Raw genomic sequence first — 15,581 nt, 5'->3', positions numbered from 1 at the left:
AAGCCTCTTACGGTGGTGTGTGTTGGATACGTAAAACACGGGGGAGTACGTTGCTTTATTTCCGCGTTCCCCGTCCGCCCTACTGTCATTGGTCCACAGTTTGGCTCTTCCCTCCTCCTCCCTCCTCTCTCTCCCCTGTGAAGCGGAGAAGGACGTGAAGGTCATTTCACCAAGCAGGGGGGGGCGACGGAGAAGACATCAAGAGAGAGAGAGAGAGAGAGAGAGAGAGAGTGCGTGTGTGTCAATAGTTGGTGTGGCTGAGTAAAAGAACAGAAATAAATAAATAAATACATGCACTGTACAGTCTTTGTATCTCTCTTTCGGATCAGTAGAGCAGCAGAAGAGTGATGGAGAAGGAAGAGAAGGTGCTCTCTTCTGCTGCCCCTAGGAGCAGACTCGGAGGACCTCTCCAACCACTAGCAGAAACAGAAGATGGAAGCTGCAGCACCCAATGGCGGAAGGCTTCAACACATTGCAGTTGTAGATGATGAAGACGATAGAAGGAAGCTGATGAATGCTTCCTAATTAACCTCGAGGGTTTTGCGTGTGCAGTCTGCGATATTGGCGTAGTAGGCTCAATCATTCTCTTCCATCTTTACCTCTCTGTCTCACATTGTAGACATTTTTGGCTATTGCTGTTGTTCCTGTGCACATCTGGTGCTTTGTCTCCGTCTTCTCCTCTCCATTGTCCCAACCATGTCGAAGCGATTATGGTTGAGTTGACATGCTTGTCTCCTACCACTTCTGCAGCTCCCCCATTTGTGTTATGTTGCTTTGTTTCCCCTTTTGTCTCATGTTTTTGTTTTGGTCCTCATTGATGAGAAGCTTTGTTTGGTGATATGACCATAATCTACAGAAGCAGGTAACGATTAATGGAACAGAGGTTCTCCAGTCTCACAATGCATAATAATAATATCATAACCTACTAATTTTCTCACGTAACCTTTATTCATCAAAGGCCTAATTACGTCTGTCCCACATGCGGCCCAAATGTTGTACTTACCAATTGACGACAACGCCCACCTCCAACACTCTAATCACACATAGATCGTTCCATCCCGGCTTGCCGCCCTGACTCCTGCTCCAAAAAGCTCCGTGATTTAGGGTTTCAGATATGGGGATCGGAAGAAGAAGAAGCAGCAGCAGAGGAACAAGGGTCTCGCCGAGGTCTCTTGCTGTTTTCTGCTGCACTCGGTTTCTCACGGTTCGGCTGCCATCCGCTCCCTTTCTCCGGCAGGTTGAGTCTTGATCTAGATTTCTTGCTGCGGTTGCTATAAAGATTCGATCTTGGTGAGAGTATGCTGAGAACTCACTCAGTTTCTGTTTTCAGCAAAGAGTTCTTTTTTCTGTACTGACCAGGGAGCTAATTTTTTTCTTTGGTGTATGAAACAAATTGAGAAATTAAAGAAATTGATTCTAAGTGGTCCAAGAAAGAAACTGCTATTATCAAAGATATGGAAGAGAGGTTAGTAGGTTTCTTCATGATACAAGGCATTGATTCTATAATACTCTTAAGGCTACATGAGACACAAAACTCAACCCTTTCTTTCTTCTGCCATAGTAGATTTTGAATAGGAGACCAGCCTTGAGAATTTACAGTCGTTGTCGACATCAAAGGTTTGAAAGGAAAAATACTTGGCTGTACCTCTACTCCAACATTCCTAGGTTTCTTTGGCACCGAAAGTTCAGGGGATTTCTTCTTCCTGAAGAGTGCCATCCCTTTTGTTCTCACAGAAGTTAAGGATCTTGTTTTCATGGCTAAAGACCTAACCTCACAAGAGATAGTAATTAGATCTAGAGGGGTTGGAAGTTGAATTTAAATAGTCATAAAGTTGCAATTACAGAAAATTAGCTCCTGTTTTCATGGCTGATGACTAGAAAATTGTTTATCTGTTTTGAGTTTTAGGAGATATTTAGCATGCTGCGTAAATTAGAGGAAGGAGTTGTTGAACTATCTTGATGTACAGAATTAGTAAGTACCACTAAAGAGCTTGCAAATAGAGATATCTATAATCTAGCTAGCTGGAGATCTTTACCTTGTGAGCCTCATTCATGGCAAACATATCCTGATCTTATATGATCTGATCCTTGTCATTGGCAAATTGCACAATGTTAATATGATCGATTGAATGATTCAATTGCCTGTTGATCTTTATGTATGGATTTAAGGAATTGATATCTTGAGCCATTCAAGTTGTAGAGGCAGTATGGTTTAGTCAATCAGCTTGTTGGAAAATTCTGATTTCTGGACCTTAGTTTATACTTACCTTGAAAAGAACAAAAAACGAAAAAGAGTGTCAGGAAACTGTGATCTGCACACTTTGCCTATGTTTATGAAAAATGTGATCAGGACAACATCAAAGACTGATAGTGTTAAGTTAAACAGTCCTTTTTATGGGCTGAAGGTTGAAGCATCATTAGGCTTGACATTATTCTAAAACAAATGCTAGTGATGCCGTTCCGTAATAGCTGAATTGTACCATTACAGTTGTATTCTAAGATCATGTTAAGCATGTAACTGTTGTTCTTAACTGTATACTTGACAGTGCTATCATCTAAAAGGAATAGCTTATATCATGTGTAGTTTGTTGATTTTTTTGAGCTTCTTCAGCAGACTACATGTGTAACACAGTATACGGCTATGAACTCATGAAACAACAATCTTTTAGATTTTAGACTAATTTATGCTAAAAACACATAAGAATGCCAAGATATCAATGCTAGTTCTTCACATCTTGAATATATGAAAGAGCTGAATTCTGTATGACATACTACAAATAATGGTGATTAGAAGCAGAGTTTTATCTGATTGTCCGAAATAGTGATGGCAGCGGCTGGAGGCGCCATTCAGAATTTTATCTGCCAAATTATATAAAATATATGACTTGTCTCTTTATCATCCAAGTGTGAGAGTGCTCAAAATCAGATCTAACATTTGTTCCTGTTTTGCTCTCAATCTTAAAGACTACAAACCATGTTGTACTTTTGTAGTGTTTAAGCTTTGAAAGTATGTATAGAATTAAGTCTTTGGAATTCATTAGGGTTTTTGCTACAGAAATATGATTGATTACTTGTTCTCTTGGGCAATTTTTTGGATCTGCAGGAAGAAGGGAATTCTTGTATCTCATTGGGGAAAAGAACAGTGGCAGAGTAGGCTGTGAATTTTACAGCCCATAAATATTTGAATTAAGTGGTTTCAGTGAACTATTTTTTCAAAACTTATAGGATCTAAAATAAATAAGGTAAATGTTGAATCATAATTTGTTAATGATATGAATTTTCTTAGAGAGGTTTCATCTAAGAAATCATATGATGGAAATCATATGATGAATTTGAACTACTAGTATGTGAGGCTGATGATAAACTTATTATAACAAAATGTCATTTAATTTTGTGGAGTGTTTAGTTTTGTTGAAATATGAATTTATTTTTTATCTTCATTATTTTTCTAATTCTAACTTGCTTTTTCATTAAACATAATATTTTTGTTAATTATAACTTTGTCATTAATAGGATTATACAATTGCTTAAGATTATAAGGAATAACAAGTAAAGATATATTTTTCAAAATTGTCATTAAGTTTATGATGGTTTTGTGAATTTATCAAAGCATAAGTAATATAATAAAAAATTCTTAAATGACTTGCACTTGACTTTATATAATACCAAGCTTCATAGGGAGTTCAATCTATAATAATTTTTATTGATGAAATATTTAATAAATAAACTACTATTGCAACGACTTATACTCAAAACTGATTTGGAAGATGCTTTCCTTAATCAAACTTTTTGTCATTTCAATGATAGTATGATTCTTATGTGTAGTTACACAATTTTGCTCCGGTGTACGTAGTGTTATCAATTCCCTACGAATATATTTTTTTATAAAAAATAAGTTCATTTAATAAAAATTCACTAATTTTGCTTATTCGAAGTATCTTTATACATCTATCATTTTGCTTTTTCAAAAGTGTATTAAAATTTTAAAATTATTAAATATTTCATATTTCGGTTCTAGAAAATATATCAAACTCATGTAATTATAATATCAATAAATAATATAAAATATCAATTTTTATTAAATGATTTTATATTTAAATATCTAAATAGCATGAATTAATTTAAGATAATTAAATGCTCTTCATGTTTTTTCAATAAAAAATAGTTTCTTACTTTATTTGCTATAAATACTTCCTTCACATATATAAAGTGTTTTAATTTTAAGCAATTTAAAAATTATTATTTTTTACTTAATAATCTTAAACTCTTAATGTTAAGATGTTTATATTTTAAATATCATAAATTAAATTTATTCTTTTCGGTTACACTAATAATATGCTTTTCAATATTTGAAACATCAAGTAAAAATATTGAGTCATGCAAATATTTACTATAATCAAAACATATTTTTTATTTTTAATAGTGCATGAATCATCATCAATATAAAAAATTACATTTATATTAATTAATTAATTAAATTCTTATTTCCCACGTCTTTAATGAAATATATTTTAGTTATTTTCTTAATCATATATATTTTAATTATTTTATTAATCATATTACACAAATAAGGAAACAGATCAATCCAAACAAGGTAATATTATATTAAGGTAATTTTAAATTATAAAAGAGTGGATATAATCCTGGTTATTACATTAATCGTGTGCAGTGGGTTATGTTTTAGAGTTTTTATTGACCGTCATTTGACTTTATATGCATTTTTGGATGGTTTTGATATACTTTTGTGTAATCATCGATTATTTTTTTCTCTTAATATAAGTTAAATTACCATAAATAATACAATATTTTATTTAAATTATTAATTTCCTTATTTATATAATATGATTAAGGAAATGATTAAAACTGATTTCCTTAATTATGTAGACAAGTTAAAATTTTATCAAATAATTAATTTATTTCCTAATGAGTGATGTGATTTTAAAAAAAAATCAAATAGGTTAAATTTTATTTTTGTGTGGATTTTAGAAAATAAATAGTTAAATTTTTTTTTTGTGAACCATAAGAAATAAATATTATAATTCTATCTTTGTGTGCATAAGTAAAGTAAAAAATAAATTAAACATAAATATTAAATTATTACTTACTTTTTGATGAGAGCTTATTTTCTCCAACATAAAGAGGTCTCTCCCTCCGTCATTTCTTATTTCCTATATAAAGAGTAGAGGTACGGTTTTTTACAGGTTTTTATTCATATTTTGAAATATTTGATATTAGAATTATTAGAATTTGTATAACGCATAATAGTATTTTTTATAATTAATAAATAATTATTATTAAAATGATTAATTAATTTAATATTAATAATATATTTAATTTATTTAATTAGATATGTTTACATTTCAAGAATTTATTTATGAATTTTTATGATTTAATTAGTTTTATATTTGAAATCATGAATTTAAAATAGTTATTTTATGAAGAAAAATGGATTTGAGGTTGATTTTTATTTTTAAGAAATTATGAAATTATTGAAATTTAATTTAATAAAAGGGTTCAAATTGGGGTCTTGTATGAGTTAAGTTTATTAACCAGATCAACCTATGTGATCAGGTATAATTTAGTCTATATGGTCAAGCATGATCTAACCCATATGGTTAAGTATGATCTAGGTTACACATAACCTAGCCCATGTGATCAGATATGATTTAATTCATGTTGTTAGATATGATACAGCCCATGTGGTTATGTATGGTCTAGTCTATATAGTTGGACATGCCTTAACGCATGTGACCATTTACAACCCAACCCATATGGTTATGGATGATTTAGCTCATGTAGCCAACTACGGTATAGTCCATGTGACTAAGTACAACTCAACCCATGTGGATAAGCATGACCTAATACATGTGGTTAGACACAATCCAACCAATGAGCTAGGCATGACCCAATTCAGTGATAAGATTCATTCAAACTCCTCAGCTCAACCTAGTCCATAAAATTAGGCCTGCCTAGTTATACAATTGACACTAGACATATCGTCGGTCCTTTATCAAACTCATTGTACGTTAGCCCAATCTACTATTTGGGACGGATAAGTATAACACATATGACTCATCCAAGGCTCCGGTGGATCGATTCAATTTTGACTAGTACTATATGACATGGTCTAATTTTCTCTCATATGGTATTTATTAAAATATGTTAAAGTTTGCATGATCCAAACCTATTTTAATATATTTCAAACCTAAATCTTTATCTTTAGATGAGTGATGACTTTCACGTAATTCAAATTTCATATCACTTTGGTGTCTCTGTCCACTTTGACCATCCAAAATAATTTAAGAAGAGGTCAATTAAATGTAAGTCGCAGAGCTGAGACATTGACTTCCAACTCCAAAGCTGTCTCTCCATGATCATGGCAATTAAGTCCAACGCCAACTCCCATGGATGGCTCCATCTTTCCATGTCTCCACGTCTACCAAGTCCCCAGAGCCCCATGAGACACAAGACCTGGAAAAGTGTAGCGCTTGATTTGGTCCATGACTTCCTCTTTCCCATGAAACCTGAGCATTTGCAATGTCAACCCACTGCGACCATGCATCTCACCCTGAAATCCTCCGTTCGATTTCATGAACATAGTCCAACTCCATGCTGCCGACAACATTTTATATGCAGTGGAAAGAGAAAGGCCACAGGAAAAGGACACAGACAGCAATCCCTATACAGAAGAAAGCAGCACAGGAACATGAAACTCCCAGCAGTGCAACCGGCAAGTGTGTCGAAAAGATCAAGCAACTAGCAAAAGATGGTGGTTGGGAGATCTGCAACTCCACTCTGTCTTGGTTTCATGGGAGAGGAATTAATGGGGGTATTGAGCTTGCGGCAGAAAAGTTGATGTGGAAAGTCAAATGGAAGGGAAGAAGAAGAAGAAGAAGAAGAAGCAGCAGCAGCAGCAGCTTTGGATTTGGCGAGAGTGGGAGTTCCTAAAAGATTCATCTCCTCCCAAAAAAAAAAAATGGCAGAAGTACCTTGCCATGTTCATTGCCATTGAATACAAGTCCTGGCAGATACAAGCAACACCCAACTCACTGAGCTTGTTTCTTTATTGTGTTGCTCCCACCATCCAATTGTAATGAGCTCATTTATGTCTGACCCCATCAGCTGACACACCATTAATCTCTCCACCCATCAAGGATCCTCATCTGTCCAGCTTCCTCAAACTGACCTGCAAAATTTGTGTTCTCCTTGTTCTCTTCTTGCAGCGAAGAGAACAAATAGCTACGACCCCTCCTCCGGTAGTGCCCATTGCATCAGACACAGGCACCAGATATGTTTCCTGAGATCGATGATGTGGTTCTGGAAGTGAGGGTGCTCTCCAACAAGACAACAAGATCTGGTTAGTATCAGCTTTATCTCTCTCTCTTGTCTCTTCTCTCTTCGAGCTTTTCCTTTGATCAGAACATGAACTTGGCCTTGCATGCAAGCATGAAACAGGGGAGCCTTCTCTCTCCAGTTTCACTCCCATTGCCATCTTTCACACCAACACCACCACCACCTCCTCCTCCTCCTACCATTGTTAATTTTGAGAACAGAATTTCTCCCAGCATCCTCCTCATAATTGTCATTCTAGCAGTCATCTTCTTCATCTCTGGTCTCCTCCACCTCCTTGTGAGATACCTCCTGAGACCCAACAACAGGGAGCCAGATGCCATGAGCAATGCCACAGCTCTCCAAGGTGAGCTGCAGCAGCTGTTTCACCTCCATGATGCAGGAGTGGATCAGTCCTTCATAGACACCCTTCCTGTCTTCCAATACACGTCCATTGTAGGCCTGAAAGACCCATTCGATTGTGCTGTGTGCCTCTGCGAGTTCGAAGCTGATGACAAGCTCAGGCTGCTTCCCAAGTGCAGCCATGCCTTCCACGTACAGTGCATAGATACTTGGCTCCTGTCCCACTCCACTTGTCCTCTCTGTAGGAAAAGCCTTCTTTCTGACTTCTCTCCTACCATTAGCTGTAGTCCTACATTTCTCGTTCTCGAGACTGGTAGTGAGAGCTCAAGGGAGTCCGTGTCAACTGCAAATCTTGGTGTCCCCGGAGAGACTGACTTTGAGACTTCGATCGATGAGACATCACAAAAGCCAGTCGAAGTTGCAGCAGTCTCAGTTTCAGAGTTTGCAGAGGCCAAAGTAGTGCCTGTTAAGCTTGGAAAGTTGAGGAGTGTGGATGTCGGTGAAGGAGAAGGTCAAGCAACTACTAGCGTCAATAGCAATCTGGATCAAAGGAGATGCTTCTCCATGGGTTCCTATGAGTATATGATGGATGAGAGCTCTTCGCTACGAGTCACCATCAAACCAACCAAGAAGAAGCCATCTCTCAAGAATCCAGGCCACCGGGTTGCCATGTCCGAATGTGATTGCCACTCGGCAAGAGAGGGATTCCAAGTGTTTGATGCATTAAGAAATGCCGAGTTTGGAACCGGTGATGGTAATGCTAATCTACACAGGAAAGAGAGCTTTTCTGTATCAAAGATATGGCTGCGCTCAGGGAAAGATGAACCGATTGCCGAGGATGCTTCAAGGCGGGCTTCGTCTTTCCGATTGCCACTGCACTTGGAAAGAGATGAGATCAAGCTGAAGAAGAGCAATGAATCATATTCGGATGTGGAGGCTGGGAACTGCAACAGCCATGTGGTGTCAAGGCTGGATGAAACCCCTTCATTTGCAAGAAGAACTCTGCTGTGGATTGTAGGGAACAGAACAAGATAGGAATCCATCTCTGATATCAGTTCTGGACTTTGAATTGGCACGAGTAAATCATCTTTGACACTCAAAAAAGTTTTTTTCCTTAGCAGTAAAACAAGATTGCATCTGTGATCATTTGATCAATTCAAATCTTTGCATCAGTAATGATGTCGAGACATCCAGGCATAGTATGGTGCATGTTCATGCTTGCTTCATAAGCTTGGACAATTTCTACTAGTATGTCTAAGATTTCATGAACACAGAAATCTGCACACCATTCGATTAACTCTGATGCTTAGATAGATAAGAACACCATCTTCTCCGAAAAGAGAAATTATAGACAATGCTGTGTTGGTAGGTTGTATTTCTCGATGCAACTTTCCCTGATATCAGTTACTGCATGACAAAATGCATCTGGTTCTTCTAGCAGGAGCTGTTCTGAGAATCCATCTGCTGCCATGGATTCACTTGTGCATCACTCGCAAGAACAAGCAGCTCATGATCCCTTGCCATGCTCTCTTTCTTGTTGGGCAACTATCTTCTATCCTTCGACAGTTGGAATGAAGGTAGAGGAGGTTTTTCTGCATGTCGACATGATCTTCACTGCAAGTTTCTGCTCAAATTATAAATCTATTTCATCCCTGCATACCATCGCAAATCTAATGTGGGGTGAATCAGAATGTCATAATGGGCTAGTGATCTTAATGCTGGAAGCTGGGTATTATGGGCAGGAGTCTTTAACATGGGTTGGGTACAAAGCTCTGTGATTGTTCTTGATGGTGTTCTAACTGGAAGCCCATGGCTGGAAACAGAACTAATTGCACTGAATGTAAGAAGAAATATGGAAGGTAGAGGAATCAATCAGAGGACTAATTACAATTTGGTGGATATCAGAATGTCATAATTGCAGTTTGGTCTATTCATTGACTTCTTCAAAATTTCCATTGAGAACTGTAATCATAATCTGCAGTAATAAACTCATCTTTTTTCATGTATATTAATTATTCCTTTAACCAATCATTAATATTGATTAATTGACACTCCCACAAAAGATTCAAGAAGGGGGAACTGTAACTTAAGAGTGCATCTTCCTGCTTTAATCCCAAAAAATTAGTACTGCTTAATTTTTTCCCCAACTTTTGTTAGGCAATCTTTATGAGGCTTGTCCAGTTTAGATGTCTGTTTATTATTATTATTCTTATTGTTGTTGTTGTTGTTGTTGTTGTTTTAGAAAGTAACTTGAGATCTAAAATGTTGTCCTTGCATTGATAAAACTGATGGACATGATGCTATAGCAAGGCCAGATAATGAAACATATGCCCCCACACAATGAGTACAAATATTTTTGTTGGGGTTAAGATGAGAGTACCAAGATGAGGAAGGTGATGAACAACCATTCAGAAGAGGAAAAGACAATGCCATGGAGGTATTGATGAAGACAAATCAATACATCTTTTTTCCCTCATGAGGTGAGACTGGCATTTGGTGTCTGACATTTTCTAGATAGGTGGAAATGATCTCTGTTTGCAGAAGGTATGAACAACAAGCCCAGAAGGTTGCACATGGGAGTAGGACCATGCAATTGCTTGGAAAGGAACCCACAGCACAAAGGTTGCATCTCCTTCACCTCATCAGAATCCAGGAAGGCTCATCTTCCCATAAATCCAGGGTTCAACTACTCTGCAGACCAGAAGAACTCTAAAAGGGCGCCTTGCTCATTCCAACAGGAATTCCAAGATGAAATTGTATATTAGCATGCAGTAGATGACTAGATTCTGTAAGTTCATTTCATCATTGGCTTCACTGGCTACAGAATCAGAATGCAGCTCAACTTGATCTCCTCAAGCTGGCAGACTGAAATAGTGGATTAGTGCTGTTAACATCAGTTGAGTTTGCTACAAGCTTGTAAAAATTAACAATGGAAGTGTCTCCAACTTCCTGCTGGATCCACACAGATCCATGTCCAACAGCAGTGGCAACGAGGACGAGCGATGGCCAGAGAACACAAGGAAGCTGAACAGAGATGAGGTGATTTCTTTTCTAGCAGGCAAGTGACCAGAATCCACAGCTAAAGAATGGTTGTTGGCCATCTAAACCAGTTGACAACATTACAACAAGGGGATGTCAGCATTCTGTCATGGAGCATGACCAAGAGATCCAGTGAATGTGCCCATATGCTTCAGCTTTGGGACCCTTCTCCCTCCTCAATCATTCAGTACATAATTGAGGGGTGGTAGGTGCTAACCAATGCCTTGGTTTTCCACACACTCCCTCACACCCGACGATGCCCCTGCCGACAGTTCCTAAGGCCAAATCCATTTGACAGTCATCGTCATCATCAACAAGGAACAAAAAGGACACAGATCAGTGGTAAGCGTAGGAAAGCAGCAGTTCAGCAGATTCATGAAGGCAATTCAGAAATGAGTATATCCTTAATTTCAGAAACAGACTGAATCGGCTCAAACATAAAGTGTTGCTCAATCATATATACCTAAAAAGAAATCAAACTCTATTAACAATTAAAATTACAGATGGTCTTATGCTGGAAGAGAAGCCAACCCTGAGTTCTTGGCTTTACAAGAATATCGATTGAGAAAGAAGAATGTTGACCAGAATCCTATCCATAATCTTATTGTTCAAGATGAGATAGCAACCTCCAGTATAATGTGTCAAAGATGAAGAACCAGAATTCGGATTATAATTTGTTGAACTGAACAAGCATACTCACATTTGATATAGTATCAATGTGTAAATAAATGTTATTCTCCATTAAAGTGCAGCTGGATAATTAAGCAGTTGAGTACCTTTCCTTCTTCTTTGTTTCAGCTCATCTGCTCTCCGACGAGATCAAGACCGACTAAAAGGAATGATACTCCTTGGAAGAGAAGAAAGTAGAAGTGAATTCCCTGGGCAGACAGCAGGCTTCGAGCTGCAGCGACGAGGAGGAGAAAAGCAAGAGCTAACTCCTTTTTGTAAATCTTGTTTTCCTTCCTAACAGGAGGTAGAGCTTTTCCCTGTTCCTCCTGCAATTTGCTCAGCTCACTGAGTTCACTTTCCGATACACCTTTATGGATTTTTGAAAGACTCATGCTCTTTGATTCCCTCTCTGCTGCTGCTAATAGGTCTGACTCTGATGACCTGCCTGTTTTCTTGGTAACAATCCATTCATATGAACTCCCAAGTTGGAACAATCCTGAGACCATGGCATTGAATTTGGTGACCGACATGGTGTTCTCAAAGAGAAGATGCGGCACGATGAACGGAAAAGATCTTGGTGCTGGGAGAATGTTGAGGAAGGACATGAGGACCGGCACATAACAAATTACCCAAACAGGCAGCTCAGCCTCAGGGACGAACATCGTGACGGGAAGAATTACACAAAACAATGTGAAAGAATAGAATGGAAGGATTAACTTCCTTAAAAGAAAGAACAGCAGGATCAAGTTAGCCTTCTTCCATATCGATATCTGTAAAAGATCAAGTTAGAATATGAATTTTCAGATTCACTGAACCGGCTGATGTTCTAGGAGATAACAAACCTTTGATCTAATAATATCTGGAAGACATAAGCGAAATAGGTGCATCGGTCCAGAGTGCCATCGGTGCTGCTGTTTTCGGTAAGCCTCGTAAGATTCTGGGACTTCACAGAGGACCTGCCTTGGCAGATGGAGTTAGCTGGAGAAGGAAGGAAGGATTAAAGGAGCATGAGAGTTTCAGATGGATTTGGTACTACCTTGACATCATTTAGGAAGATGAACTTCCAACCTTTGAGGTGTGCACGAACGGCAATGTCCATATCCTCTACGGTGGTTCTCTCCAGCCAACCTCCTGAATCCTCCAATGCTTTGATTCTCCACACGCCCGCAGTTCCATTAAAACCAAAGAAATTCAAAAGAACTCCATTTACCTGCTGCTCAACTTCGAAATGAAAGCAAAGATTGATATATTGGAGGCGAGTCAACAGGTTCTCATCCTTGTTTACGAAACTCCACCGTGCCTGAACTAATCCAAGCTCAGGATTTCCCTGAATCAGAGGTAGTACATATGATGTCTCATGCCTCAAGTCACATCTAGTATCAATTGAACTGATGATTACCGACTGATCTATACGGCATCTTTACCTTAAAATGTGGAATAGTTAGCTTAAGGAAATCAGGATTTGGTTGGAAGTCAGCATCAAATATCGCCACAAACTCGTAATTCTGAACATAATCACAGCCCATTGCTGATTTCAGATTTCCAGCTTTATAACCAGTCCTAACCAACCGGTGTCGGTAGACGATGTTTGTACCTCGCTGACTCCACTTAGAAACCTCTGCTCTGATTAAGATCTGGATGGCCTCGTCGTCAGAATCATCGAGCACTTGGATTAGCATCCGATCTTTAGGCCAGTCGATTTGGCAGACAGCAGAGATCGATTGTTCATACACCTGATCAATTCAAAATTTAGGAGAATCCACCCAACACAGATTGCTTTTGAGGTAGAATCGAGTTCTAACAACATCAGACTTGAAATATCTATCAATTAAATCAGAAAAAGAAGTAGCAGAAAAAGATGAGAAGGTTGGAAGCTAGAATTGAGTTCATTACCTCCCTCTCGTTGCACATGGGTATCTGAATTAGGACCATGGGATGCTCATACTCCTTGAATGAATCCCCGTCGATTCTCGGTTTGATCTTCTTGAATTTGATCCAGAAGCAACCAAGGCAAAGGATCATCCTATCTGCTGACTGAATGATGAAGAGAACTATGCATACGTTGGTCAGCATCTGAATTGGGTGGGCAATGTAGTCAGCTCGGAAGAGAAGCCATGAGAGGTAGGCCGAGTGCAGCCACCCTCGGATCTCGGTGGTCTCCGGGATGTGCAGGTTTTCGGGCAGCTGCAAGTTTGGCTTCTGGAAGTGCCATCCGTTCCAGTAAGCAACAAACTCGAAAGCGAGAGCTACCACAGACAACACCAAGAACATCCTTAGAACTCTCAGCAGCAGCCGGCCTCTGCCGGGCTTCTCGCCCTGCGTTTCCACTCCTTGCCGGGAGATCAACCTTTTCTTGATGACTCCAAGCAGAGCCCACAGCACCGTCGCCGACCAAGCGACGCAACCCACGGCGCGGTGGGCCTTGAGGAGCAAATTCCAGGAGAACTGCTTCGCATTCTTCCCCCGGTCCTTCTCCATGGAGCCGAACGCTTCCTCGTCGGGGCCATCGATCTCGAGCACGGAATAGTTAGGATTCTCCATGGTCACTATCACCGGCGTGCCTTTTCGTGAATTCCTCGTCCACCAGTCGGAAAAATCCAACCTCGGAGCCATTGCTTTCTTCCCGAACTGCAAACCAAACCAACTCAAGAAAGAGATGGCAAAAGAGCTCCGCTCTCCTCGATGGTCAAGACAGCCTAACAACCGAAATCTCGAAACGAAGAACGCCTCCCACAAGCTCCAACATCAAAATCCGGTTTTGAAGCAAGAAGCACTCTTCGACTACTAATGCAAGCGAGGAGAGAGGAGAGAAGGTAGCAGGAGGGGCTGGGGTTAAGGTTGTCTTCTGCCCCTGAGCTCCAATCTTCCACAAGGCAGCATATTGGAGAAAGGTATCTGCAGTCGTAAAGCCTGAGAGCATGTGGGTGTTTCCCAATGCCTCAAACAAGCAAATGCTCCACTGCTTTCAACTTTCCCAGATGCAACCATGGGTAGAATGTGATTGTCTTTACTTCCTTCATTTCCCTGTAGCCCATGCAACCTGCACATTTCTTTCAACAGGGAAGACAACTCACAGTGCGCACTTCAATAACTGCGGGCCACAAGCAATTTCTTAGAAGGCCTCAGTGTGTGGTGAAAGGAGGTTTACTGCAATAAGATTACCTCAAGAACACCTCAGAGGGTCTCTGAACAAGAACTGTACAGGCCAAAAAAGGTACTGAATGAATCAGGCAGCAGCTGTATCCTTTATGATTTGGCAAATGGAGAGATCATTCAAGCATTCTATTTGAAGTTTTAGCTTCTATTCCTTTCTTCCCAAATTGAATACTTGGACATTTCCAGATGACTTGTGGGATTTCTCAATATTTTGTGTAATTTTCTGCGAGGTGAACAACATTTTGTGTCACCTGATACAGGAAGAACACAGCTTCATTTTGCAATCCTATTAGGAATGACAACAACAATAGGTAAAGAAAGGTACTCACATTTCATAACATACTCTCAACAACAAAAGCACCACAGGGGAATAGAACGCACAGCAAAATGGAAACTGAATCCATATACAAGTAATCAAAAGAAAAAACAAATCAAGATAAAGTGATTTGAATAGATCTATCCTGCATAATCAAATTGCTTTGTTTGTCAGTGGCATGAGCAGCAAAGTTAACCTCAGACAGTGACAGGGTGACAGCAACCTCAAGCTACTCCTCATGTGCATGAGAAGAATGTGGTTCTTCCAAAACCACCACCAAACTCAAATCTAAAAAGACTAGCAACTTTTCTTTTGCTCACTTCAGTGCCTAGATTTCTCATAGGACCCATGAAAAGACACCTCAACTACATGCTAACTGAAGGAATAATTCCTTGTCTTGGATCTTGAAGACTTGTGGATTTCTATAGCATCTCCTCTGTTCCTCAAGTTTAAATAGCTAAGTTCTTATGATCAATGCAATAGAAAACAACAACAGATTGCAGTCTGTGCAAGAAAAAAATAGAAACACAATAGTAGAAGCTATAAAGAAAATGAGTTAATCTAAAATGATAATACTAAGTAATCAATCTACCACAGGATTAACCTTTTTAGAGCACCATGATAATTAAAAGACAACTGCTAACTGTGTCTCTCGTGCCCCGTTGGATCTGGTTGTACCTTACAAATGATTTGAATAGGATTGGTGGAG

The 15,581-nt window shown here is 38.9% G+C and overlaps 2 protein-coding genes across 3 annotated transcripts; one reads left to right on the top strand and one right to left on the bottom strand.

Moving 5' to 3' along the window:
* Positions 1–6,432: 6,432 nt before the first annotated feature.
* On the top strand, positions 6,433–9,694 carry LOC135675661 (RING-H2 finger protein ATL13-like). The gene has a single exon (XM_065186029.1). It carries the CDS (start codon positions 7,423–7,425, stop codon positions 8,725–8,727), a length of 1,305 nt encoding a protein of 434 aa, XP_065042101.1. The 5' UTR covers positions 6,433–7,422; the 3' UTR covers positions 8,728–9,694.
* A 292-nt stretch (positions 9,695–9,986) lies between these two features.
* Positions 9,987–14,475, bottom strand: LOC135675660 (probable xyloglucan glycosyltransferase 5). 2 transcript variants are annotated; one of them, XM_065186028.1, is made up of 6 exons: positions 13,294–14,475; positions 12,825–13,133; positions 12,437–12,727; positions 12,243–12,356; positions 11,508–12,170; positions 9,987–11,006 (listed from the first exon to the last, which is right to left on the bottom strand). In XM_065186028.1, the coding sequence occupies exons 1-5, from the start codon at positions 14,011–14,013 to the stop codon at positions 11,526–11,528; spliced, it is 2,079 nt and encodes a 692-aa protein (XP_065042100.1). In that variant the 5' UTR covers positions 14,014–14,475; the 3' UTR covers positions 9,987–11,006; positions 11,508–11,525. The 2 variants fall into 2 exon arrangements, with proteins under 2 accessions (XP_065042100.1, XP_065042099.1); XM_065186027.1 differs by lacking the exon at positions 9,987–11,006 and having other exon boundaries at positions 11,117–12,170; positions 13,294–14,473.
* Positions 14,476–15,581: the final 1,106 nt, after the last annotated feature.

Source organism: Musa acuminata, chromosome BXJ1-6 (genome assembly GCF_036884655.1).
Source record: "Musa acuminata AAA Group cultivar baxijiao chromosome BXJ1-6, Cavendish_Baxijiao_AAA, whole genome shotgun sequence".
In the NCBI taxonomy this organism is placed as follows: domain Eukaryota; kingdom Viridiplantae; phylum Streptophyta; class Magnoliopsida; order Zingiberales; family Musaceae; genus Musa; species Musa acuminata.
Note: the sequence above shows the minus strand (reverse complement) of the source record. Positions and strands in the feature narration are given on the sequence as shown.

Coding starts and splice junctions, on each gene's coding strand:
- LOC135675661 (XM_065186029.1), top strand. CDS start 7,423: ATGAACTTGGCCTTGCATGCAAGCATGAAACAGGGGAGCCTTCTCTCT.
- LOC135675660 (XM_065186028.1), bottom strand. CDS start 14,013: ATGGCTCCGAGGTTGGATTTTTCCGACTGGTGGACGAGGAATTCACGA. Junction 13,134..13,293: donor CCATGTGCAACGAGAGGGAG/GTAATGAACTCA, acceptor TGAATTGATCAG/GTGTATGAACAATCGATCTC. Junction 12,728..12,824: donor TAACTATTCCACATTTTAAG/GTAAAGATGCCG, acceptor CCTCTGATTCAG/GGAAATCCTGAGCTTGGATT.